Below are 14,892 nucleotides of genomic sequence, written 5' to 3'. Positions count from 1 at the left end.
AAAAAAAATCGATAGAAACAATTTTATTAAAAAAAATAACAAAACAAACACCAAAAAAAAATCATGTTGGAAACACTGTAGCAATTCACAGTGTTTTGTGATGAAAGCTACAGTGCTTCCCCACATGATTTAGCCTTATTTGTAATGACTTGTAATTGTAATTCACAAACAACATTCTAGTTTGAAAAAACATAGAATGTAAATGGTAATCAACAAATATAAAAAAACATCACAGTAATCAACAAATATTTTATTTCTCAATATTAAAAAAAATCAACAAATATAATTTTGAAAAATAAAGAAATAAAATAGAAAAACTAAGTGAAAAAACATCACAGTAATCCACAGTATTTTTTTAAAAAAAATTACAAAGCTAAAATTTTAACCAGGTTAATATTTAAAAGGTAAAATCAATAAAAATAATTTTGGAAAAACAAATAAATGAAAAAAAAGGAAAAATAAGAAAGTTGAAAAAAAATAATTTTACAAAAAAACAGAAAAAAAAAGGAAAAAAAAGAAGGGAAAGTTAGCAAAAAAAAAAAAGGGAGAAAAATCACTGTGGATTACTGTTGTAATCCACAGTGTTTTGTGTGTGGGGAAACAGTAAATTCCGCAACACGATTTAGTTATATGTATAATAAATGGGCAGGAGAAAAATAGAGATTTTAATAATGTAAATGGTAAACTTGTATGTTGAATGTACTTGGAGTGCCTTTGATTTTTTTATTTTTTCTACTAAGTTGTTTGTTCGCTATTATAATAATAACTATTTTTTAAAGTATTTTTTCTAGATAATATATTAAAAGAATAATTTTTTATTTTAAAAAATTTATTTTTAATATTAGCATATCAAAATAATTTAAAAAAATTAATTTTATAAAAATATAAATATAAATATTATTTTTAAAAATATATATTTTTAAAATACAAAATCTATCAAGAAGATTCTCATTGTAGAAGCAAGGTTTAATATGCAAGTCAAGAAGTGACGTAAAAGAAAATGAAAAGATAGTAAAAGTAAGTTTATGATGGCATTTGGTGAAGAGCTAGACAAGATGGAAAATCAACTCATTTGGATAAGTTTATTAGTTAATTTTTAGTTAAAATAGCTAAAAAAAAACCATTTTAGTTAGCTAGCTAGAAAATATTATTGCGTACATTCATGCTCTATAGAGTAAAGAGTTATTTATATTTTTTTTAATTATTATTAAAATTGATTGAATTTCAAATACTATAATAAATATTAGATATTAAACTTCATGACTTATTTTAATTTGTTTCCTATAAATTTATCTCAATTTCATAATTTAAGTTTAGCAAGTTAACCTGAATTAACATAGTTTATTTTTTAATTGAATCTTGTTTTTAATTTTATCTTTCAATATTTGATTAAATGAGAATTGAATTTGATGTTTATTTTTGTTTTTTATATAATTATTTGAGCCTCATGACTTAGATAACATATTTAATAAGTTAGCACAACTTAATTTATATTAATTTAATATGTTATCTTTTCAATATATTTTTTTTTAAAAAAATTATTATCTTGATTTTGTAGTCAAATTATATTTGTTTTAATTGTTCAAATTATCTTTAAATCTGATAAATTAACCAGATCACATCATATTAATTCTTATATAATTTTAATTTTTTTTCCTTGCCAAAAAAACACATCAACATAATTTTTTTACATAAAGGCAATGATCTAGTTTGTTTGCTGTGCGGGTTCCCCTGTTTATTCTAAACTGCTCCTCACTTGATTCAAACTAATATTAACATTTTTAGCCTGCAAATTGGCCAATGAGCATCTTTTCCCGATGACTTTGTCTCAAATTTGGACAAAAATGAATACAAAATGCCACCGGCGTCTTCCACTAGGAATGTTTTTGGTACATCGTTTTCATGGATTATGAAGAGCCAAAATTCACGTACAAGGAGCGTCAGCTACAGGTTGCGTCTGAGCAAGTTGAAATAACCCTTTTTTATTCTCATTTCCCTACATCAAACCAATGCAAAAAAAACAAAAACAAAAAAAAAATCACAAACAGTTTTTGCACCGCCAACCTGAATCAAAAGCCACCACACTGGCACCTAAACCAGCTACAATAGTCGTGAACCTAACCCTCCAACTCATTAGAATCAGCCATTAAACCACTCAACCACAACCTTAAACCACCAAGATAGCAGCCGCCAACATAGCCTGAATCAAACAAAACACCAACCGGCAACAGTAGGAAACGACAACTGGCTCGAGCCACTCACAACCGCTAAGTTGATATCCACTCAACCACGCCACTAAACCAGTTAACCCGAGACAACACCAACAGCCACACTAGCACAAACAATTAAACCAGTAGCCCTCAAAATAAACCATAAATTACAGCCTTTTCCACCCTAAAATCAAATCGTTTTCAGCCTCTCTTTTTTTTTTGCAGGTTCAGCGTCGGCGCATGAGATACGCATCGGCGTTCTCCAGCACGACCAGACATGCCAGCGCTTGAGACGCACACGCCGACAAGGGTAAAATAGTTATTACCCCTTTATCTTTATTATTGTTTACATGGATATTTGAAATATTGGGATCCAACCCAGTGCTTAGCAACTCTATGGATACGAAACCGCTGAAGATTTAATTTTTAGATTTGATAACGTTGGGATCAATATCTCATAATGAGGTTGGGAGAACAGGTGACAGCGAGATTATTCAATGTGTAATTGTTTGGCCCAGTATTGAGATTTTATGAGTGGAAGTGTATGTTTGTTCGTTGTGAAATTTTGTGCAAGATAAAGATTCTCAATTATTTCCCTTTTATTTTATTAAATAAATATTAGAATTATTTTCATATAAAACGTAATTTTCGCTTTTCTTTGTGTGATTGTTTTGGGTGTATATACAATAATCTCGTGTGCATCTTCGAGGTGGTGGCGGCCTACAATGATGCGTGTTGTTTCCGAACGTTTTTTTTTAAAACAATATTATGACAACCAATTTTTGAGATCACAACGGAGTTATCTTATTTGTTTTTATATTTTAAAAGGAATTTAATTTTTTTTTATTTTTTATTTTAAATTAATATTTTTTTAGTATTTTTAGATCATTTTAATAAGTTAATATCAAAAATAATTTTTTAAAAATAAAAAAATATTATTTTAATATATTTTTTTAATAAAAAATACTTTAAAAAATAACCACAACCATACTCTAAAAAAAATCAATAATTTTTTTCTCAAGAAATAAGCTCAAGAATCATTACATCTTTGAAAAGTCTTATCCTTTTGAAAAAAAATTGAAGACAGACTTTATTTTTAAAATATATTTCTTTTTTTTAATCTAGACCTAAGGGTGCCCCGACAATATATTTTCGATCCATTTCTTCAGCTTACCAATAAATTATTATTCTGCTCGAAGTCATCTCCTAGATGATAACATTTGATTTTATGCAAAAAATAAAAAAAATAAAAAATCAAGTAATTATTCTTTTAACCTTTATTTATAACTATTATTGTTTTAAATCTTTCAATGTATAGGATATGATTAATATCTTCTCTATTATTTTATCAATCTCTTACCTTAAACCTCTAAAAATCAATTAGAATTTTTTAGTTTCTATAAAAACTAGATGGTAAATCTTTTTTCTAACATTCCCCCTGTTTTCCTATCAATTCATCGAGATATCCTTATCGACATAAGTCACATATGAGTGATTTCTTGAGAGTCATGGTCAGTTGATCACTTGAATGGGAATAAAATTCAGTTTTCAATTTCAAATACAACCCACATTGTAATTTAATTAAATTACTTACAATATATTCTTAATATTTGCAACAAAAAAGGGTGTAATTTACTTGTGATATCTTATTTTTACTGGAATTAATTAGAATCTTGGTGTTCAGAACAAACTGGTATTTATAAGAACATATGTTTTCTTTTATCCTGCTCTACTTTTAAGACAGCCCTCGTTGCGTGCTTGTATTAAGCTCAACTGGACTCAAGAAATACAAAAATGAAATTGGTCAAAACCATAATAAAGAAGCATACAAATTGAGAGAGAGAGAGAGATAGAGATGGGGTGTGAGGGCGTTGAAGGCTTACAGAGAAAAGGGAGAGTAAACAAGGAAGCAGGCAGTGACGAAAAAAACAATAGAAGAAGGGCAAAAACCGACTGCAAACAAGGATTGAAGCCATTAGCATGCCTAGCTCGACAGCCTGAAACATCAAGTGCGGGATGGATAACAAGTTCAGGATTAGATCTTGCATAGAATCATCCAAAGATCTCTCGAACACGTCAACAAGATGCAGTCAGTGGAAACGGCTAGATACAACTCAAAGGACTATTCTAACTTTGAAGTTGATTAAATATATTTATACAAGAATCTTCATATTCATTAATCGTAGCTGATTTAGCTTTGTTCCATGGAGGAAAAGCCATTCTACTTTGCTATCTCTAAACAGTATGAACCCGATTACAGAAAATTTTACCTGGTAACCACAGAAAAATCAGAAGTTACCTTACATTTCTGCAACGGGAGACCCTTCTTTGCTTCCTCTGCTACTTCGATTTTCTAATATCATGACCACAGCCCAACAGAAACTGGTGCTCTTTTCTTCGTTATTACCACCACTTAAAAGCTGATCCGTCAGGATTGCATTTTAAAGAGGAAAAGCTGGTCCATCAGAATTTCAAACCAGCATCACAATGTAGAATTAATTGAGGTGAAATCAGCCCGTGTTCTCCAATGCAACAGAGGCAACATCGTTAATCCTCCAGAGTTTTTGGATCATCAATCTTATATATTAATGCGATGCCTTCTCCTGATCAGGTATCCAATTACATGGAGATAAGGTGCAATCAGTCTTGGGCACAAGAGACATCCTGGTATACTGAAGCCTGTCAATTTACTCCACGAGGACCATTTCTAACAAATTGTGGCACTCAGGTGAAGACTCGACAGATGAAAACTCAACCGAGCATCATCAAAGAGTTATCCCAAGTAATTGCGGTCCTATCTCTAGGAAATTCCCAAATGCAACACCACAGCCCCCTGAGTTAATACAAGATCAGAATCAGAACCAGATAACTTACATTTAATGTCAGAATTTAGAATCCTAAATTTATAACAAAAAAAAATTATAAATTCTCACCCACGGTCATCCTTGGAGGCATGTAACTATTGGCCATGGTGTTGCAGGATCTTGAACCCAATGAGGGCTTTTATGAAGTCACCAAATTATGTGGGTCTCAACATTTGCACAGATTAAAAATAGGACCATATGTGCATGATAAACAAGAAGAGCAACTGAAATAGTGAAATTCAATATACAATTCTAAGATATTAGAACTTGTGGGCCAAACTTCAACATATCCCCCATGAAATTGGTCAGCCGTTAATAGGACAAAACACACAAATCTTGGAGGGGTGAAGGCATAGAAGCAAAAAGGAGAATGAATAAGGAAGCAAGTAGTGGAAAACAAAAGCATAGAAGAAAGGCAAAGAAAGCTAAGTAGGATTGAAGCCATTGGCATAACCTACCATTCAAAAGGAACCCTTGAATGACACGCACATACCAAAAAAACAGTTGTAAAGGAATTTTCCCGACAACTCTGCAATAAGGAATGCGGTATAGATAATATGTGCAAAATGGGCTCCTGCTTAGTCATTCAAAGATCTCCCAACCTCATCTTAATGATCCACAACAAAGCAAACAGATAGGCCCAAAGCAAAATGCAAAACCAACATCAATGAAATAGCAGCCAGCGCGAACTCAATGGTGTATTCTGCAATTTAAATTGGCCAAGTTTATTTAAATTTATACAAGAAGTTCATATTTTCTTATCATAAGCGATTGAGCGCATTGCAGAAGAAACCATCCCACTTTGCTTCCTCTAAATGTAACAGTCCAATTACAGAAAATATTGCCTGACAAGCACAGAATAATACAACAATTACCTTATATTTCTGCCACATCAAACTCTTCTTCATGCTCTTCCTCTTCTTTGCTTCTCTGATCATAACTATCACGATCAGAGCCCAAGAGCAACCGTTGCTCTCTTTCTGCCTTATTTCCACCACTTTTTATGAGGGAAAGCTGATCCATCGAAATAGCGTTTCGCTTGTAGTTCCAAACAAGCATCGAAATGTAGTCCTGCGGTGAAACCAGACCTTGCTCTCTCATGGTAAATCGTTGATCCTCAAGAGTTTTTGGATCATCAAGCCTTATATATTCAAGCAATGCCTTCTCATGATCAGGTATCCAATTACTTGGAAATGGGGTGTAATCAGTCTCGGGTACATGAGACATCCTGGTATACTGAAGCCCATCAATTGACTCCGCGAGGCCCATTCTTAGTAAATTGTGATAATCAGGTGAAGACCCTTTCTTCTCCTTCAAAGGACGACTCAAATTCCGAGAACCAATCTTATACACCTTTGCACGTGACCGCAACTTGTATTTTGCAGCATAAAGCTTTGCAAGTGAACCCCTTATAATGTAAGAACAGAAGTTCACAATTTTCTTCCGATTGTCAGCATATCTATACCACTCAACCATTGTTGACAAAAATTTGTTCATTTGTGCATTGGTGTGAGCTTGAGTAGCATGGAACATCCTGAAACAAGGCTGTGGGTCTGGATCTCTGTCCCCTTTCAGAAAGTTCAACTTCCTAAATTGCTTAATGCATTGTTTCAAGCTCGCTGTCACTGACAAAAGGGTGCCCACACCTTTTTCACTAATGATCTTCCCACCAGTGGCAGTGTACCGTAGAGTTGGATACACAACTCTTCGGCACAACACATGATCAAGAAACATTATACCTTTAGTTATGTGCTCGATCGGGAGGCTCTCATTGTCAAGCTTAAGCATGTATTTCTGATCAACAAACTCAATCAATTGCTTCCTCAATGTAGCTGCATCTGCTCTAGGTCCTCGCATACCAATCAAAATGTGACCCCCATGTCTAACATAATCCATCTTCCTAGTTTTGTCTGGGCCACTTGTTGGCACAAATTCTGGCCAAGATGTATTCCCCTGTTCTGCTTCCCCTTCTGGACTATTCCATATGACATCACTCTTTGAAGGACGATAGAACTCCTTAATCTTACCCTCCATCCAACGGTCCAATTCATCTAAGCAGATATTAGCCAAAAGAGGACTGAGAATCCCACAGTGCCCCCATGAAGGAACCTTCTCTGCCTCCTCAGGTGCAAACCCAAAAAAAGTGTCTAGCCAATATGGATCTGGCTTCGGCTCATCCTCTGCCAAAACCCTCTTTTTCTGATACTTCCTCTTCGTCTTCTTTTTTGGCTCTTCCACACGACTAGTGATCACAGGAGTAGTCAATGCTGTCTTTATCAAATCAATCACTTTCTTATCCCTCACATCCCTCATCAAAGCACTTATCACTAACCCCACTTTCATTCCATCCAAAACTGTGCTCAAATCCCCTCGCATATACCACAAATACCCTGCAAAATTCCTCCTAATCACCTTCAACACCGTATGTGCATTTCTACCAGGTCTAAAAGCAAATGACTTTTGAGAAAACCGTGCTTCATATATCGGCTCCAAAATCATAAACAACACCTCCTGAACTATCTTATCCTGAAATGCCGCCGGTTGTGTAGTTGTCAAAATTGCCTTAATCTTCCTCTTCGACAAAGACTGATATTCAGTCTTATCCTTCGGGGACTTTATAAAAAAATCCAACCTGGCACCCCACTTAAACCTATTATCAAGAACCGCATTTTTAAGTGCTAACAAGTCCTCCAATGCGGACCTTTGTATAGCACTGCGGGGCATATAAGCTCCCATGTCATCAGCACACACTTTCTGATAAGCCAATACCCACAATTCAAACCGGCGAAGATAAGCTGTCAAATTGCTCAAAATTCTATCCGGTTCTCGAAAATTCTCTATCCACATTTGAGAGCAAACTGAGACACCATCTTCCTTCATCAGGTTGGATGGGTCATCAGGGTCCGGTGCACGCCTGTGCACCGGAGTGAATGATAGTAAACGAAAGAAAGCCAACCCATTAGTCCTGGGGTTTAAGGGATTGGATTGAGTGTACAAAAAGGTAGTGCCGGTGGCTGTTGTGGTTGGGATAGGTTTGGTATTAATGAAAATCTTGTGGGTGAATATTGCAAGACGACGATGCATTTGGAGAGGGTGAAATCAAGAACCACCCTTTTTATGTGATTTCTGGGTTTATAATCAGCATTAATACTACAAAGGTGAACGAAAAATATGAGAGAAAATGAGTAAAACCGAATCCAAAAGGAGCTGTCTGGCTATGCTACTCAAAGCTAAATTATCAGAAAGTGAGAAAAAAGAGTTAAAAAACTATCGAGTTTTGAGTTCTTACAGAAAATTGAAGCAACCAATCCCTTGTTATGATGTAAAGCTTGGATACGCCTTGATCATGAGATGAAGCAACTCGATTTGTTTTACGGAACTGGGTCTGGGTGTTTAAGGCAGAGGAGAAAGTGAAGGGAGAATTTGAGAAGTGAACCCAAACCCTGGCTAAAACCCTGAAAAGTGGAAACTTTCTGCTTCCATTTTGGTTTAAGGGCTTCGCACACGTCCTTCAGAGTTGGTTGGATCAGCGTGAAAGAGTAACTATAACTGATCGACCCATCATATGCTGAGCCCATTGGGGTAATTACACTCTCAGGCTGAGCCCATCAGGAAGAAACTTCATTTTCATGCTAATAAACTGGCTAGGAATACCATAACAGTTAAAAAAAAAGTGAATAATTATTACAATTACGTTACATTACAAATTTCAATTTCAATTTTCATGACTTTATATTATTTTTGCATGATTTTAACGCACATGACTTTTTTCAATTCGCGTGTAATGTTATATTCGCGGTGTAAAAAATGCAACGACGTTGGATAGCCCCTTACTTTTGTAAAATAGGATTTGATTTATTGATTTTAAAAAATTGAAACAACATGGATTAATATTGACATAGCCAAAAAAAAAAAAAACAGCCCTTCTATCACTTTGGCATAGAAAATTATAGTTTGGTCCCTATGATTTTAAGATTCTCCTTTTTCATCCCTTCTTTTTTAGGTTTCACTTTTCATTACAAAACTTCATTTATTTTATATCTCAATCTCTTAACTTTAAGTTAAAGATAGCTGTTAAAAATAGGGGAGAGTGTGTGAACTCCTAGTTAGAATTTTTCAGGCTAGTAAAATATAAAAAATTTGGTCCAAACATAAAATGATAAGATGGAATATAAATAAGAAAAATAGGATAATATTAACGTAAACCTGATTGAAAATCTCCTTTGGTAAAAAGTTTTTAAAAATTCAATCAGATTATGAATGATTAAAATCAAAGAAAAATCAAGTTTAAAAGAAGATGGGTGAAATTGAATGAAATAAAGAGATAATGTAGCATTAAGTTATTAGACAAAAAGTATCTAATGAGATAAAATAAAAATACAAGAAACAATAGGGGTCAAAGTGTAAATAAAAAAAATATGGCACATATAAATACAAACTTGGCTTCCAAAAAAAGCCAAGTTGGCCAGCCACCATAGGGAGATAAAGAAAGGAGATTTTACCCAAAAACAATCATGAAAAATTACCATCGTAAACGTCAAAAGGATTTATATTAAAGGATTAAAGGTAGTTGGAAGGAGATATACATGGAATTAGGTCATAAAGAATGTGTGTTTTATGTGGAATAATTAAAAAAGATTATAGGTGAAAATGCTAGAGAAAAAAGAAGAAGGAATGTATGGAGTGAATGAATTGATTAACCTTATCTAAAGTTTCATAAATGTTTTGATACCCTTGAAACACACCAACTTGCATGAAGAGAATGGTGTGCCATTGATCTAGTTTAGGGACAATTATTTGAGATAATAACCTCTAATGGTTGATGAGTACGCTATTTTCTAACATTATAAAATACAAAATTATCTCCAACTTAACCAGATTATCACTAAAAAAATCATGAGAAAAAAGATGAATTGACCATTAGTTCCAAGTTTAACAAATCATGATTCCAAGGGTAATAAAGTAAAGTCAAAGGTTTTCTAATTGGGCAGCTTGTTTATCATGGAGAAGAGAGAAAAGAAAAGAAAAAAAAGGTTGTCAGAACCAAACCGTCATACAAACCATCGTGGGTCATCTCCTTGGAGAAAGGGTCGCCATGAGCTTTATAACACCACTGCAGAAGGCCAATTTCCTCCACCTTAAGCCATCACACTCATCGATAACTTTTTTTAAAATATTTTTAATCTTATAAAATACAAAATTATCTCTAACTTGACTTGATTGTCACGAGAAATCCATGAGAAAAAAATGAATCAAACCTTAATTCCAAGTTTACAAGATCATGATTATAAGGGTAATAAAACAAAAGGATGAATAAACCCTTAACTTAAGTTAGATTTATTTTGATTTTAAGGATATTTTAGTTATTACATTGTTCAAATAATAAATATAAAACATTGTTATGCTTAATTAATATAGCAATGCCTAATTGGTTTAATTTGGTCCTTGAGAAATTACATTATCGCTTCCAATAACTAGGTTAATTGTTTTTTCAAAAGGGATAAATGCATAAATTTATTGTTCTCGTCCACATTGAAATGTGTCTAAGTATAAATGAATTTATCACCGCACCTAATTTTATTTTAATTGTTATCAGATCTAGTTTAGACTTGGCACTTAAAGCTTGGGCCTAGATAAGGTTGTCATGTGGTCAAATTGGATCAATCCTAAAACAATATTATTTTAGACAAAAATAAAAAAAATCCTTAATAATAACCACTCTAGGCTTACAAAGGTTTAATCGGGCTAACTAAATCATGAAATAACTTACCAAATAAATCACTCGGATTCAGTTATTTTAATATCCAAAATGATTTGAAATAAAACCTGATACAGGTAAGGCATCTTATCAGCAAGTCATTGTAATGTTACCAAGTTTAATAAATACATTTTTAAGACCCCATAAGAGCCGAAACGATCAAAACTTCAACTTGACCCGTTAACAAGACGTCAAATACCGATAATCAGTCTTCTCTTCATAAGAATTTCTCAGCTATTTGCACAGCTCAATCACCAAGCACAAACATTATATAATTTAAAAGAAAATACTTACACCTATAAATCTCCATTTCTCTCCGATTTGGTTAATCGACCATTTTACAGATCTCTAAAAAAATAATAGAAAAAATGGCACCAGTCTCAGCTCTTGCGAAGTACAATCTGGTCTTCTTAGGAAACCAATCAGTCGGTAAAACCAGCATAATCTTCATGTATGATAAATTCGATAACACCTACCAAGTAAAACCTAGATCATTATTATTTGTTTTGCCTCGGACTCAGATTCATCTTGTTCTAAATCTGTTTATTTTGTTGTGCGTTGATTTGTATTGTTGTTTTGACATACCCTTTGTTTGGGTTTTGAAGTTACTTATTCTTTGAAAGATCACACTATCATATAAATGAACATGATAATTTTTTGTGAGATCTTTCTTTTTACAGTCAAGGAATTTTGATTATTTTCGGGGTTCTTTTTTTTATATAGAATGTGGTGTTTTGTCGTTAGAAAATCATAATTATGCTTTGTTCTTGTTGATGTATAATTTTTTTAATTCTTGCCTCGTTTTTCTTTTTCTTGGAAGTCAGTCAGATGAGGTGGCCGATGTTGTAGTTACCTATAGTTTGTTTCTTCATGATTTTAAAAGTATTTAGTCTGTGCTGCTGATCTAACTTATATGTATCTTGAACTGATGAACAAGCTACCATTGGCATTGATTTTCTATCAAAAACCATGTATCTTAAAGACAGAACTATTTGTTTGCAGTTATGGTTAGATCCATCACCCTAACAAAGTGCAATTTTGTTCTTGTTCTGAGAAATACAGTATGCATAATCCTTGGACATGAATCCTGCACTGAACTCTTAATTCACTAGCGTGGATGTATCTATCCAGTTCACCATGCAAAGGATTAATAATGAATGGTTATTTGCATATAGATACCAGTACCATGATATATGTGACAATGCAATATTACGCTCCGAGGCAATGGAACTTATATGACGTGAAACAGACAAAAAATAATGTTGTAGTCATCAAGGATCAATTTTGCATTTGAATACATGCATAAATTTTATTATGGCATAAGCTTTGTATTGAGTAGAATGAATGGCAATTCATTGAAGGAAGATAATTCAAGTGTTGACACAGCACTGCCTTGTGAAGGATAGGTATTCTTAAAAGTGCTAGAAATGGAGATGTACACATTGGTAGATGTCAGGGTCCATATTATTGTCACTGTTTTCATTAATATGATTGTAATATTTGTGCATGAGCCACTCGATATATGCACACGTACCTACTTTTTTGTATATATAGTTATGTAAACACGTGCATGTATTATTTATCCTGATTTTTGTTATGTTTGTGTGGTTTACTATTTCTCATAACAAATTTTCCTTTGTGGATGGTTGACTCTCTACTAATCTCTATGCTTGCAGGGATACAGCTGGACAGGAAAGATTCAGAAGTCTCATTCCAAGTTACATTAGAGATTCCTCAGTTGATGTCATTGTATTTGATGTTGCAAGTATGCAGTTTTTAAAGCAATATCATCATCTTGATTGTTTCCTTACTCATCTATCCATCTTAAATAAATTTGTACTTCAAGAGATCAAGTAAATTCACATGTCTCGTTGCTAATTCCCTAATTAGCATGTTGGTTTTGTATAGTCATAAACTTGTTTGGTTATTTGCTTGTATTATAATTCAGTCTCAATGGCTTTCCCCCCCTCTTATACACATTAAACTAACTTCCAAACTATTTGTTAGGAATAATGCATTGATGTTTCCTAACTCGATAGCCCATGTTTTAGGTCGGCAATCTTTCCTGGAAACTTCAAAATGGATTGAAGAGGTTCGCACTGAGAGAGGTAGCGATGTCATCAGTGTCCTTGTTGGGAACAAAACTGACCTTATGGAGAAGAGGTGAATGTTTAATGGCACTACTCACTATACTGTTAAGTATTGTCGTGATCAGTATGGCTTGTTTATGATGCTTTCTATCTACTCTGGGTCACAATCTCTCACACACACAAGTAAAAGCATTGTTTCTGAAATTACTTTCTACTGGTCCGTCATGATCTGTTTGATCTTAGCCACTCATTTTAGCTTCTAAATTTATGGTCAGAACAAATGCTGACAGATCTGAATTATTTGATGTTTTCCTTTTCTGCAGTTTGATTAATTAAGACTTTAATTTTTCTTGCCTCATGTCCACTAACATTTTTTTCTGTGATTGATTTGGCAGGCAAGTTTCTATAGAAAAAGGAGAAGCTAAAGCTTGTGACCTTAATATCATGTTTATCAAAACTAGTGCAAAAGCCGGTTTTAATATCAAGGTTTGTTCTCTAGCTCATACTCTCCCTCTATATTACCTCCTAGTGATGTTGAGTTTTTCATGAGTCTAAAATGAACATAATCACTTTGTCTAATATCTTCTACGAGTTAATGACCAATGCTCTCCAAAAAAAGTGTAAAAAGAAAGAAAAAAGAAAGAAAGTTTGGAGCCAAATGAAAAATCAGATGCAGGTCCGTCGCATGCCTTTTCCTTTTCAATCTATTAAGGGTAAACTAAGAGCATGATATTTTTTTCCCCCATTATCTTTGTGATCATGACTTTTTTAATTCCTTATAAAGTTTTGCAAAGGGTTCTATATCTCTTCTCTGCCTTGTTTTACTTTAGTGAACCTATTAGAAAGTAGGCTTGCATAGAAATTATTTTGTTGGCCAATTAATTATTCTCTTTTGAATAAAAGAACTATTCTCCAAACCTGGCTTTGGATTTGCTTAAGTTACAAGATCGTGTTCGTTGATTCTAATTACATATTTAAATAATTTTTTCCCTCTATTCTGAGTCTCAACCGGACATAGTCCTGATGTCAACCTTATCTAATGGTAGGGATCCTTACATGTCTGGGATATCAAAAAGAAGGAAGGAAATCTGATGGATGGGTTTTCCATCTTTCAGTTAGCCATTTCTTAAAGGTGTGCATTGTTGCCCAATAATATACATTTAATGCATATTTGAGCTACATCCGTACTCCACAGCCCTCACCTCCCTTCCTCGGCCCCCTTCCAAATTGGATCAATGCCTTTAGTGTCCTTTGACGTGACTGTTGTTTTTTTATTCAGCACATATTAGTTTACATATTTATTTACTTTTGGTATTTTGTCTCTTACTTCATCGATGAAATTTTGTGCAGCCATTGTTTTGAAAAATCGCTGCAGCCTTATCAGGAATGAAGGTACTTTCTTCAACAAAGCAAGAGGACATAGTTGATGTGAACCTAAAGTCTTCCGGTGGAGCTTCATCCCAGACACAGCCTCAGGCAGAGGGGTGTGCTTGTTGATACTTTAAAACTCTTAACCATTGGTACGATTGTCCCTATTGGAACAATATTTCACTAATATGTAAATGACTGACGACTTATTTCTGTCCTTTTCCTTTTCTATTTGCCATTCTATTTGGGAAGCATTTCCTCTGTGCCCGGGGAACTCTTTGGTAAAACTTGAGTGGTTGAGAACTAGGACTAGAAAGATTTGTGGTTGGGATTTTCTTGTATTTCTTAGGTTGGTTATAGGGTCATAGGTTATGGGATATGCAGTAGAATTACAGTTTTTAATACACTTTTCTTTCTTTGTAATGTCAAACGACCTAATAATATTCTCCATGCAACACATGCATATTGTAGTTATGATTTCTTCCTCCTCTGAGTTCAATAACTTAATGGCTTGATGGGTCTGTGACAGATATCAACGGCACTCCCCTCTTCCATAAGTCTCAATTATGATTTTAATTTTGTATGCTCTTTGACCAGGTTAA

General features: G+C 33.7%; 1 protein-coding gene and 1 pseudogene across 3 annotated transcripts; one reads left to right on the top strand and one right to left on the bottom strand.

Moving 5' to 3' along the window:
- Positions 1–4,318: 4,318 nt before the first annotated feature.
- On the bottom strand, positions 4,319–8,543 carry LOC133685271 (nuclear intron maturase 2, mitochondrial-like). 3 transcript variants are annotated; one of them, XR_009838735.1, is made up of 3 exons: positions 5,950–8,543; positions 5,144–5,777; positions 4,319–5,043 (listed from the first exon to the last, which is right to left on the bottom strand). XR_009838735.1 is itself a non-coding variant. In XM_062106891.1 (2 exons), the coding sequence occupies exon 1, from the start codon at positions 8,156–8,158 to the stop codon at positions 5,951–5,953; it is 2,208 nt and encodes a 735-aa protein (XP_061962875.1). In that variant the 5' UTR covers positions 8,159–8,543; the 3' UTR covers positions 4,319–5,043; position 5,950. The 3 variants fall into 3 exon arrangements, 2 of the variants coding, with proteins under 2 accessions (XP_061962875.1, XP_061962874.1); XM_062106891.1 differs by lacking the exon at positions 5,144–5,777; XM_062106890.1 differs by lacking the exon at positions 4,319–5,043 and having other exon boundaries at positions 5,762–8,224; positions 8,364–8,543.
- A 2,480-nt stretch (positions 8,544–11,023) lies between these two features.
- Positions 11,024–14,692, top strand: LOC133689696 (ras-related protein RABH1b-like; annotated as a pseudogene).
- The last annotated feature ends 200 nt before the right edge of the window (positions 14,693–14,892 follow it).

Source organism: Populus nigra, chromosome 1 (assembly GCF_951802175.1).
Source record: "Populus nigra chromosome 1, ddPopNigr1.1, whole genome shotgun sequence".
Taxonomy (NCBI): Eukaryota; Viridiplantae; Streptophyta; class Magnoliopsida; order Malpighiales; family Salicaceae; genus Populus; species Populus nigra.
This window is presented reverse-complemented; position numbering and strand designations above follow the sequence as displayed.

Coding starts and splice junctions, on each gene's coding strand:
- LOC133685271 (XM_062106891.1), bottom strand. CDS start 8,158: ATGCATCGTCGTCTTGCAATATTCACCCACAAGATTTTCATTAATACC.